At 40.5% G+C, this 12,394-nt stretch overlaps 1 protein-coding gene across 8 annotated transcripts in view; it reads right to left on the reverse strand.

The window, feature by feature from the left end:
* The window catches only part of fli1 (Fli-1 proto-oncogene, ETS transcription factor), a 33,038-nt gene extending 23,997 nt beyond the window's left edge, over positions 1 to 9,041 (reverse strand). For 2 of the 8 annotated variants that reach the window (XM_067594262.1, XM_067594261.1), the window contains exons 1-2: positions 8,885 to 9,040; positions 6,957 to 7,068 (exon numbers count right to left, since the gene is read on the reverse strand). In XM_067594262.1, the coding sequence (XP_067450363.1) occupies positions 6,957 to 7,022 (66 nt within the window). In that variant the 5' untranslated portion in view covers positions 7,023 to 7,068; positions 8,885 to 9,040. The other 6 variants (XM_067594258.1, XM_067594257.1, XM_067594256.1 and 3 more) reach the window with 5 other exon arrangements.
* Between the last annotated feature and the right edge of the window lie 3,353 nt (positions 9,042 to 12,394).

Genomic DNA, 12,394 nt, shown 5'->3' on the forward strand with positions numbered 1-12,394 from the left:
TCAAGATTGCAGAGGGTTTTTTAAAAATAGGAGCACACCACTCTCATGAAGAGAGCTGAAAGGACAACAGACCAGTGCCAATTTGCAGTGTTTTCTTTCCAGTATCTGCGGGGAACACACACGTACTGCCAGTCAGAGCTACTGGCAGTTACTCTCAGTTTTCTGTCTGTCTCACAATGTCCACAGATAATTTCTGAAAAATAGTTGTGTGTCACTTTTAAACAGTTCATATGAATTTCTCCTGACTATCATATTTCAACATAGCCACAAAAAGCTCTATTAAACTTCTGAAATTTAAAAAAAAGTAAAACAATTTTTCTCTTTATACATTTTTCTTAAAACACCTAAAATGTGAATTACATTTTACAATACAGCTTTCTACAGTACCTCAAACAAAGAAGAAAAAAACATCAAATGAATCATAGCTCAGCTGTTAAGCTGCAGACAGTTATAAGCATTGTGTGAGTGTGACACCTGCTGGGAGCCACCTCTGTTCTGTTTACATCAGTCAAGTCTATCTCCCCAAATGCGTCACGACGCGTCTGGAGCAGACTGGATATATGCAATATCTCCACATCCAGACTACACGTGCGTCTGTTTGGCGTTCACACACAGCCATCCAGCAGGAGCCACCCAGGGGGGGCATTCCTGTCTTTTGTTTAAGGAGGAAGAGGAAACCTGTCAGGAAAAGATTGTGTAGAACAGGAAGCTCTCGTGGCTAGAGAGCCCTTCCTTTCTTTTAGCGAGCATGAATGCAGCTAACAGCCAGTCATTTACACCCAAGGATTCAATTATGATTACATTAATTGTCAGAACTTCTTGCTTTGTTACAAACATACAGGCTGAGACATTCATGTCCTCTCGCAGCTTGGCATTCATCCCCCATACATAACAAAATAATCACAGCGCTGTGAGCGGTGAATGACGGGATTTAAGTGACTATATGGAGCCTGACATTTTTGTCTGGCCAACGTTTACACTCTTCCAAAACTCATACCACACCCAGCTGCCACAAACCCGCTACTTTAAATTTCCAAAAGAAAAACAAGACGCATCGTTTTTCAGCAACAATAAGAGTAAATGCAGATGCTGCATTCTTCTGAGCTTACACTTGTTAACGGGAAGACACATACTGAACGCATCGCAGAGTGAACTAATAGGGACTTGCCATTCAACATCTGGTGGCTGCAGCCATAATGCATCTGGAATTTGACTGTCGGGGGCCAGTAGCCAATGTTAATGTAGACCAGCGCTCTTGACTATCAACATACCGTTTCAAAATAGTTGTGTAACTATATAAGGAGCAAGCCAAGGTATCATTGTGAAGCCTTGTGGTTTAAAGTGTTGCAAACTGTGCAGTTACCGCATAAAGTTACCAAATGACAGCTTTCCTTACACTTTGACAAAACTCTCTGTCCGTCAACGGAGGAAAAACAGTTATAATAATCTAACAACAACAAAGAGAGAAGTATTATTTCTTTTGTAAATACCAAACCATCGCATTTTTTGACGAACGACAGGATCTTCGGACCGAGCCGGGCGATGTGCCACACCGCTGTTGCGCAGCTCGACACATCGTATAGCGGTACATCCAGTCATGGCTATTGCTCAATCCCCGCTGCCCAGACTAAACCAAATCGTAGAACTCGTGGATTACTTATACCTATGAAAAAGCACAGTCTATAGCGTGTCTGAAACAAATAGTCACTCCTTTGTGCCTTTCCAGACGTGCGTAATTGTGCGCTTGGTCCCCAAAATCCAAAGCGTGATTCTGATTTAGACTTGAATCCACATCGTCGCGTATCCTCATAACCAGTCAGCTTATTGGAAAAGGAAAGGGGATACTTTCAAAGAAAGAGGAAAAAGAAGGAAATCTGGTTACCGCTTTCAAACCGAGAGAAAAAAGCCGCTCATCGTCGTCAGATTGGAGGTCCCAGCTCACAGACCGACACAGAGGGGCATTTCAACCCATTGCTTAAAAAAAGGAGGCGCAACTCCGAAAAAGCGGTCTCCCACAAACTCATACACCCCGTTCTCCACCCTTACCTTAATAGTTCCGTCCATTTTGCGCAATTTTCAGCGGACCCCGACAATATCCCAAACATGACACGCTCCTGAATTAATTCCAGCCCCCGGTATGTGGCGGAGAGAAAGAGACACTTTTACCGGATTGAGTTTTTTCTTTCCTCTAAATTTGGGAAGTGAAGTCACCACTGTTGAGAAGGTTGAGAAGGAAGCTGTGTGTCACCGAAAGCCCTGCCTTCAAAAAAGCAGGATACTGTCCCAGAGAGATAAGCAGGGAAAACAATTGAGTGTTCGCTCCACTGTTATGTTTTTCTGCTCGGAAATATTTACAGGATGGCTGCCTGCGTTGTGCACAGCCATAGCGGTGTAGCCTGCTATAGAATAGTGTTGTGTGTTTTGCTTTCCCAGTAATGCCACAGATGGTGTGGAGGGGTTTACTATTTGTCCGACTTGAATTATTTCTGCACACATTTAACTGAGGTTTTCTTTTAAGAGGTTTACTGTCGAAGGACACTATAAGTTATGTGATCCCATGTTTTAGAGCGCTTTTGGTTCACGCCTACACTCCAGGCTTGCGTCTGGCCATGCCTCCATCCTTCTGTAAATCAGCCTATTCTCTGTTATATTCTATATTTTACAGTTCAATTGATAAATGAGTGGATTGCTCCCGAACTAAGTTTCGTTGTGTTTTTAATACGCAGTGACAGTAAAACATCTATCTATCTACATGAAAGAAAGTTGATGGGACTGTAAATCAAAAAAAAAAAAAAAAAAAAAAAAAAAAAAATGAGAGTAACCTGAACACCTATGACAGGAGTTGTTGCAATCCTTCTTTTATTTGTTACAACTCTCCAAGCCTCTGTGAAGTTTTCCTGAGACACCATTAATAAAATTCAAGCGTTCAGCTTCTAACCGCACTATAGTCTGCGGGTCTGGTCTACACGTGTGTGTCTGCTGCTCAGCATAGGGCTGAATGGATGAAATGCAGCCTGAAGCAAGAAATTATAGGGCGCACTTGAAAAGGGGGCACAAATTTTATCTATTTATTATTAGTATTATTAATGTTGTTGTTGTTGTTTTTGCTGTTGTTACTCAGTGGTTTCCCCCTACTCGCCTTAGTCAGAAAAAAAATCCTCGCCCCCACCCCCCACATAGGTATTTTTTCCCCTTTTCGTCTACCCTATGAAATTGCCCTCATCAATTCAAGCATAGTTTTAGCGCAGATGCTAGACATGGAGCCAGCTCTGAACGTGACCAGACCAATAACACTGCAAAAAACGTCAATTTTTACACATCAGTGTTATTTTGTTTCTCAAGACAAAACACACACACACACACACACACACACACACACACACACACACACACACACACACACACATCACATAAGACTCAGAAAAACTTATTGATTTAGACACTTAAAATCTACTTTGACACAGTTCTATTTTGATTGTTGCATAGATTTTTTGGAACAAGCTTGAACACTTCATTCCACCAACATCAAGAAAATCACATTTGATAGATACCTTACTTTGGAAAAAAAGTGAATGTGTTTCATTCAGTTTGCAACTTTTTACATTGTTTATGAACGTAATACGATTTAAAACTGCAATAGTTGAACTGTTGATGGTGAATATTTTTTGCAGTGTTGGGGTTCTGCCTCGGGGAGCGGTCTCAGAGTGGCCAAACAGAGACTGCGCCGCAACGAGTGACAGCAGGGCCGGCCTGTCTGCTCTCGACTTGGGGGTCTGGTGGGGCTGAGGGCCCCACCCTTGGGACCACCACATCTGGATCCTGCTAAGGGTCAAGGCTTCTCCTGCCTGAGGCCAGTTCAGACTCGTGTAATTAAGGGAGACACCTTGTTTAACTCTTCACTGGCTGGTTTAGTCCTTTTTTGTTTTCCTATACATTCCAGTGTCTGGGGTTTTCATATAGCCTACTTCTTTTATTGTAGGAAAAGAAGTGATGAAGTGGCAAATTAAAGAGGTGCTTAAAATGTGGTCTTGAGCCGGGCTTCATCACCAGTAGAAACACATCTCATATTTTGGATCCTTTAAGCTTTATTGTATGATTTCCTTCTTTTGATTTATGTCATCATTGTCCATGTATTAAAAAAAGGTGAGTTACTGTCCATTTCACCGCAGAAACCAAAATGACTTTTAGTGGTGTGTATAATTGAAATTCAGTGAAATGAAATACAGCTGCAAATTTACAGGATTCTTTTCAACTGACACAGAAATCCTCATGTTTTCATGAGATGTCTGATTTTCTAATCTGACAACATCTTTCCAAAACCTTGACTCAGACAAGATCATTCACTTTCTGTATTCAAATAACTGCAACCATCCCACTCATAAAGCTCATTAGGAAGTCTGGGGGTCCAGGACCTACCAAGACCATAATGAATACAGTGGTAACAAACATTTTGGAAGGCCAATAAACAGATGCAAGTTGGTTTACACAGTGAACCACAGAACATCTGGCTTGACGCTGGAACTAGACAGCCAGACATTTCTTCCTTACACCACGAGCCAGTAGCTCCTCAGTCTCTCCGCTGGGGCAACAAGCCAGAGGTGGGCGGACACTATGCTGGGTTTATGTTCAGCAGCCTTTCAATTGTTAGACCCATCCTTTCTGCTTTAGCTTATATGAAAATCTACAGTATTACAACCTTTAGTTGGGTTTATTGTAGAATTTGGTTACAGACTTGCATGAAAAAAGTGAGTGCTGAGGTTTTTATTCATCACATAGGCCTAACAAGTGAAAACAATTTGTCAAAAGAGAGCTATAAAGGGGGGAATAAACTTAAAGAAGTGTCTTGAATCATTTTAACTTGACAGTGAATGTTCTGCTTCATGCAAGTGTTGTCACTTTTTTCTAAAAACAAAAAAAGTCTCAGAACAAGTGAACATGCAAATTCTCAAAACATGTCATCATGCATGTGGAATTGTCCAAAGCAAATGATTTATTCCTTTATTGTGCGTTGTGTAAAACCATACTTTTTACAGTGTAGTCTATGAATTCAAAGGTTTGTATTTTTGAACATAATTTGGTCACTCTTTGCCCATGCGCATGGCGACCTCATTTGATCATTCCTGAAGTGGAAAATGATGTGTCGAGTACTGAGTGTTGTGAGAAACTTTTTTGCCCCAGTGTTATTCCAACAAAGAAATAGTCCCAGTCTATGTGAGCCTGATAAAGTTGCTGTTTATTAGACTGCAGACTTGTATTCAGATCATTCCTTCTCTCGGGCTAAAAGACAGCCCGAGTCAAAATACCGAGGGCAAAAAGTGGAGTCTGCAGCACATATATAAGCACGAACTGTCTGGCCCCTCGCTCTAGGCCATAATTAATTTGAGATTTATTTTTATTGGAGAGTTCCAGTCTCGCCTGGCCTTAACCAAACAAAACCAAATGCTGGGCCGTGGAGTCGCTTGAATGAAGAATATTTCTTTTAAATTTTGTATTGAGGCGTGCCACATTCTGACCAATATCTCCCTGAATGTGAGTGATTGAGTGCAGGACTTGCACGCAAAAAACACATGCTAAGTCTGAATCCGGGAAGAATAAAAAAAAACAATATAAAAAATATACTCTGTTTGAAAAAAAAAAAAACCCAGATATAATATAGGTTGCATTTCCACAGCAAATAAAAGAAGGTATGTGAATCTTCAGGGACGCAAGCACTGTGAAATTGACAGTTTATTTCAAAAATCGCCTTCCTGCTAAAGTCCCAGTAACCTCTGTTGCTCCCTCGCTGGCCTCCCCTCTTATTTAGAGAGCAGAAAGACTCATTTAAAAGCATATTTTCTCCTAAAACATTCCTCGCTATTAAACTCTCTCACAACAAATCAGGAATTGTTCTGAGCTCTGAAACGCCGGGTCTCTCTGCAGTGGCACAAACGCTGTGGCTGGATGAAAAGACTCCTTATTCAAAGGGGAAATAAGTCTTCAAAACATTAACAAGTCGCCCTTGGAAAAATACCTTGATTATGAAGATATTACCATAGCTCGCCAGGGCACAATGGCTCATTTTAATGAGCCACAATCGGAACAGTCACCCTCTGCAGATGATTATGATGGATGTGAGCAAACGTCATGCAGCCAAACCCAAATTCACTGACACAACCTCGGGCAAAGTGCACGTTAAACTTGATATTATGTGGACATTATTATTTATGGTCATAATGGGTTGATATCACAAATAAATGTCTAGCTTTTTCAGGTATTCACGCTGCGCCATATGTGACGCGATGCAGCTTTTTTTTAATGTTAAAACCAGATGTGTGCGCTGTTTGCTTTATTTACATTCTCAGGACTGTGGTGGAGAGACACACACACAGAGAGAGAGAGGGTTGGGGGGTGAGGGGGTGGAGGGGTGGTGGGGCTCGTGACGTCAAACACGATAATGAGCCATTTTTGGATTGAGGACGAAAAAGTCAAATCGATGTTGACAACCCAGATAGACCACAACAGAGGCACAATTCAACAAGCGACTTTACACAGCAAGCATGAAGGCATTTTAAACTAGAGGGAAAAACAACAAGATGGCAATCACATGCAATAAGCTTGGCATCTGTGATAAAGCTACAGGTGTTTAACCTACAGTAGGCTGTAATCATTTTTAAAAAGTCATTTAATCTATTCTCTCATGTAAAATCACGTTCAAATGCACCATGAAAAGATATTTCTATTTGTTTCTAATGCAGACAACCACATTTAGGATACTCAAGCATCATTTCCTTTATATTATAGCAATCACTTTAATAATTCTTTTGTTTTAACAATCAGTGTAAGTGATGATGAGCATTTGGGGATTTTAGACTTTTTTTTTTTTTTTTTTGGATAATAGATGAGATTGAACATGCGTATATTTGTCTGACTAAGTCATAAAAAAATGAAAGGACCCCAGTTTGTCCCTCCAACATTACCTGGTCGAAGAGACGGTGGTGTCTTACCTTTACGTAAGACGACGTGTCAGGGACAGTTTGAAACATGTCTACTTGACAGACAGGCCCAAGGGTGCTCAGTGTCCAAAGGGCCCTGGGAGGGGGGAACGAATAGAATAAGTAACAACACCTGAAAAACATCATCATCATCATCATTGTTTTTAATATTTCGATTTAATCTGCTGCTTTTATTATAAGATTCCCCTTTCCTCCCTTTTTGTCATCAGTTACACCTGATATACCAGACGTGCTGTGGAGCAATCATTCACAAAATACCGCTGGTTTTGTGGACTTACACACATAGGGCACTCAGGGGTTACCACACCAAAATAAAGAGAAAGTCAAATTTGCTTAATGGCCCCCTGTATGTCTGACTGCACACATAATGCCTGGATTTATTCATATAACCCTAATTTTTAACAGTGGTCAGAGCTATTAGATACGGGTAGGCTTTAATGGCAGTTGTCCGAACATTAACAACACCAATAGATGGAAATTACAGCACTGGTAACATGGATGAATTACTCCAAGTCGCCCAATAGGAGCTGGGCAGCAAGAAGAAGAGGTCCATGGGCCCCATCCCAACCCCCATCACGTTTTCCCCTAAAGCTTACCACATATTGAAACACTTTTCGCTTTAATAAGTGCAGCTTACAAAGTCTAGGGTGAAAGGGCACTTAGAGGACGGTGTCTTTAGCCCTTCCCTCCCTGCGCAATTATTAGGAAGGCAGAGGCATATACCATCACAAATAGCTGTTATATAGACTGTGTGATAAAGCAGATGAACGTATATGGACCTCTATATTTGAATTCATGACGCACCATTAAAGTTCAACACATCTTAACCAGACCTATGGGACATCCCTCTCCTGATCAGTAGCATGCGTGCTCTGACCTGTCAGGATTATAAATATATAACCAGGAACCTTTTTTTCCGACTCTGTATTTTTAGCATAATTAGAGGTGGATGCACATGAGGGGCCCGTGTGATCTTAAGCCAATGCCTGACAGAGAAATTCAACAAAAAACGAAAAATGATGAACAATAAAAAAGCACAGGGCAGATTATAGCACCTACACGCGATCAGTGGTTAATGGCACCACAAGTTCTCTTTTTTACAGCGCAATTTCACGTTTCTGCTGAAGTGTTGTTGCGCATTGAATTCCTGCCTCAGTTCCCCCCATGATAAATTAGCCAAGGAAGGGGGGGTGGGTGGGGGGGCTTATATATGAACGTGGCACGGTTTAAATACTTGTAGGGGACCACTGTTTTTTTTTTTTTTTTTTTTTTTTGTCTTCTCGGCTCCTGCAGGCAAACGCAGGGCTCGCCTCATAAAGTTCCCCAAATGCATCCAATTTCTAAGCGGTAAAACGCGCATAGGATACCGCATCTGCAGCCAATTACGCAGAGGAGGACTGGTGAATAACGGCGTGAACCTTCCTCCGAGACGGCCCCGTGGGCCGGGACCCCTCTAGTGTTACATTTTAAGCATCTTACCTTGCTGTTATCCATCATAAACGAGAGCCAACTACGCATTCCATTTTTCCTTACCATTGACTAGACTTCCCCTAAAGCGAGGCTGCAAAGAAAGTAACTGACAAAAAGTTCAGTAGTTTTCGAGTGCAAAACTCGGACCTTGAATGAGGTAAAACTTTGTATAAAAAAGTTCGCAAGTCACAAAAATAACAAAGATTGAGACTGAGGTTCACTACCGCAGTCATTCCGTAACGCTCACTCTTTTTTTTTGTTCGACTGAGGTGCAATCCTCTAATTTGACTTTGTTCTGGGCATCAATTATAGCAATAAAACAAGTGTAAATGATTTATTGTCCTTCTGAATGCACCTCTACGCTGCAGAGTTTGTCTGAGCAAGACTTTACTAAACGCGAATCTGTTATTTTTCTCACTCACCTGTCGTTATTGTGTCGGTCGTTTGATCTTTTCGATTTAATCACTCCTCCTCCAATTTTAAAATAATTAGTCCCGTCCAAGCAAAGCCGTTTCCCAATGATGATGATGACAGTGAGATATTTTGAAAGGGTCGAAAAGGAGCGCCGGGTGTATGAATGGAAATGCTCCTAAGATGAGAGAGCCGCGACCAATGAGCAGCGAGAGAAAACCTCCCCTTGCCTGCCGTGTGAGGCCACTGAACCATGAAATAAGGGAAAAGCAAAGCCAGAAAGAACGTCATAAATCTGCTTTATAAAGTCTTTTGGCAAAGACAATTGTCGATAAAAATGTTAAAGATTTTTTTTTTGTTTTGTTTTTGTGTTGTTTTATTAGTTGTTGGTGTTAATTTGTTATGAAGTGAATGTGCACAACACTGGAAATTTCTGAACAACTGGGATACATATGGTATCAGTATGTGATCTTGAAAAAAACACAGACATTAATACAAAAACAAGAGTTTATTTCCAAGAAAATATCAATATTCTCTCACCTGTAAACTTTCCTTCACCACATTGATGTACAATGTCTGTGTATTTGGGCTCTATAACTGAAAAAAAAGGTTTTATGTGACAGATTTCTACTAATTAATAACATATCACTCACGAGGATCAAACATGATGTGGAATATTTCTGGAAAAATAGAAGGTCATCTCGATTTTCACACTTCTACACTGCAAGATAAACCTTCACTCCTTTCAGTAAGGCAATGATGAATACAATCCAAATGTGAATTCTTATTAGCGATGAATTAGTGCAATTTATTTTAATAATGAATCAACAAAAGCATCTGCACAATAATTCATAAGCAGGTATTCATTCATGCTCCTGCTTGTCCTCATGGTGACAGTTCCCGCAGGAATACAACAGCAACACGAGTTCCTCTGCAGCGGGGTTGTCTTTTCCTGCTCAGTTGACCCCACTCAGTTCACTAACTTCATTTCCTTCACATTGCCCTCATCTTCGACCAAGAGTCCCCCAAAGGATGTAGGGTAATTCACGGTGAGGAAAGTCGCCCAACCATGGCATTTTATAGCCCCATCAAGGTCGCTATTTCACGCAGAGCAACCGAAGTGAAACAGAGAAGTTGCCTGTAACTTTTTTTTTTTTTTTTTTTTTTTTGCATTGGAGAGCATATAAAGATGCCAAAGATGAGTGAGAGATTTGGGATCTGTTGCTCTAATTTAAATCTTTATCATGATCCGACAGTTGCTTTTTTTCCTGCTCATTATTTTTTATAGACAGTTTAATTTGTTTCTTTTCAAATAGACAATAGTTCAGATAGATTTAAGTTGATCTGGGGGGAAAATGATTTCCTTGGGAACAAATGCAATAACAACACTACAACAGCACAATCCTAAAACGCAAAACTATACTAAGTGACTTTATAAGATGATTTTTTTTTTTTTTTTTTTTTTTTACAGAGGTCATCTGGTAAAAAGGTCGTCTTTCATCACCGGCTAGACCTTCTGTTTGTTGCACCGTTTCCTAATGCAATGATTAAGAACAACAACATTGATAATAGTGTTCCCAGCATGAAACAATGGACGGAAATCCCAACATCCGTTTTACTGAAAAATGGCATTCATGCGCCTGCTGTGTTGCCTTCCTCAGGATACAGTAGAAGAAGTTTTCTAACACGTTTGAACAGCAACTATTAAATTCTCAAGAAAGAAAAAAAGAAAAATAAATACATATATATTATATGATAATTTAGAGATGTGTTATGCTGAGCTAATATTAGCATTAATATTAATTAAGTGCTGGAGAATCAGCTGTTTTAATGGGACACTGGGCTAAGCAAAGTGTCCCCATTTAACCAAAAAAGAGCTTTTGATGGCAACCTTAGTGACCAGCATTGTTACAAAAGACATAAAGACATCACATATGAAGTAAAATCCCATTTCAGAAGCAGTTCAGTTTAGAATGAGTAAAAACAGAAGTAGTTGTGTGATTTACTTATTAACACCAAAAAGACAAAAACAGTCTACATTTTCAGTGCATTTTCATTCAAGTGATCATCCACTGTTCTATACCTACAGTATTTTCTATACCTACACTACACTATAGGTCAATTGATATTTGCAATGGACTTGTTTAAACTTAGGTTGAACTCATGATTTATGGGGACAATTCAAACTGCACCAGGTCATCAGAGGTTGTCAGATTGACCTGCTGTGATTGTCTAAACTCTCTGACACTGATTGCTTTGTCCTATGTGGCAACATCCCCTCTCTTGTGTCAAAATATATTTGCAAATCATCTGTCTGGTTGTTTCATCAAGCCTTGCACCTCCCTGCCATTCTTGGCTTTTGTACTTTACCTTGGTAATGACATTAAATATGGAATGTGGCTGTGAGGTGATTATGCTTCTGGTGGAGTCTTGTGATTGTCTTCTGTTATTATTTAGCTTCATGTGTTTTAATGTTGCAAACAGAATCTTCCCTTGTGTGATAATAAACAGACTTAATCCCATTCTGCAACGAGGCCAAACAATCTGCCATCAACAGTTCCCCATATGCAGTCAACTGCCAGTCTTTCCTCACTGGTATGTTAACATTTCAGAGCTCCTTCTCTTGGGATTCCACCAAAAACACTTGTATTTGAGATGATGTGGGCAACCTACAGACATCTGTGATTACATCGCCTAGAGTAAATGAAGCTCCTTACTCTGAACTGTAATGAGTTATTTATTTAGTTGAAGGGGCTACCGAGAGATGATCTGGAGATGGAGATTGGTCCCATTCCAGACCTTTTTTTCCCCTCCTTGGGGAGAGAGAAAATGGCAGTGTGGCACCAGGGAAGGCAGGGCAGAATATCAAATCTTTTCACGCAAGCTTCCAGGCGGTCATGGCCAGACATGGGACAACATGTAGCAGAGCTCATGTTCAAAAGAGTGGAAGTTTTCTTACCTTAATGTTTGTACCAGTTTAAAAAAAAATTAAGAAAGGCCTAATGGAGAAACGTGAGATGACCTGTAGCTCTTGTAAGGGGTCTTAACCACTGTACCCTCTCTCAACACTTACATACAACAAACTGCAATGATGACAAAGCTACTGCTTCTTATGTTAAAAGATAAGGGTAAGGGAGTTTAGAACACGTGCTTGTCCTGCCAGCCTAACCAAAGAGGTTCAGTGACTCAACACAACTTAACAATATGAAACCAAAAAATTCAAATAAACTTATCAAAACTACGTCTGTCCATTGAAAATAGCTCACACAGAGTGCAGACAGTGGCCCATTCATGTCTGCGGTGATAATTAGCAAGGGGAAGTATTAAATTAAAGCAAGGCAGTCATTTTATGAGGCAAGCATTTATGAAGGTAATAGCATCCCTATAAATTAACGACCTCCCAATGCCTCCTGATGTGTTGCCACTCATCAGGTCCAGAGCAAACCTCTGATACGTCCACGATATGACCTCATCTGTTCAGTCTTGGTATTCTCGCCCTGGGGGTTAAGCGCTGAGATGAG

This window comes from Thunnus thynnus, chromosome 7, assembly GCF_963924715.1.
Source record: "Thunnus thynnus chromosome 7, fThuThy2.1, whole genome shotgun sequence".
Lineage (NCBI taxonomy): Eukaryota > Metazoa > Chordata > Actinopteri > Scombriformes > Scombridae > Thunnus > Thunnus thynnus.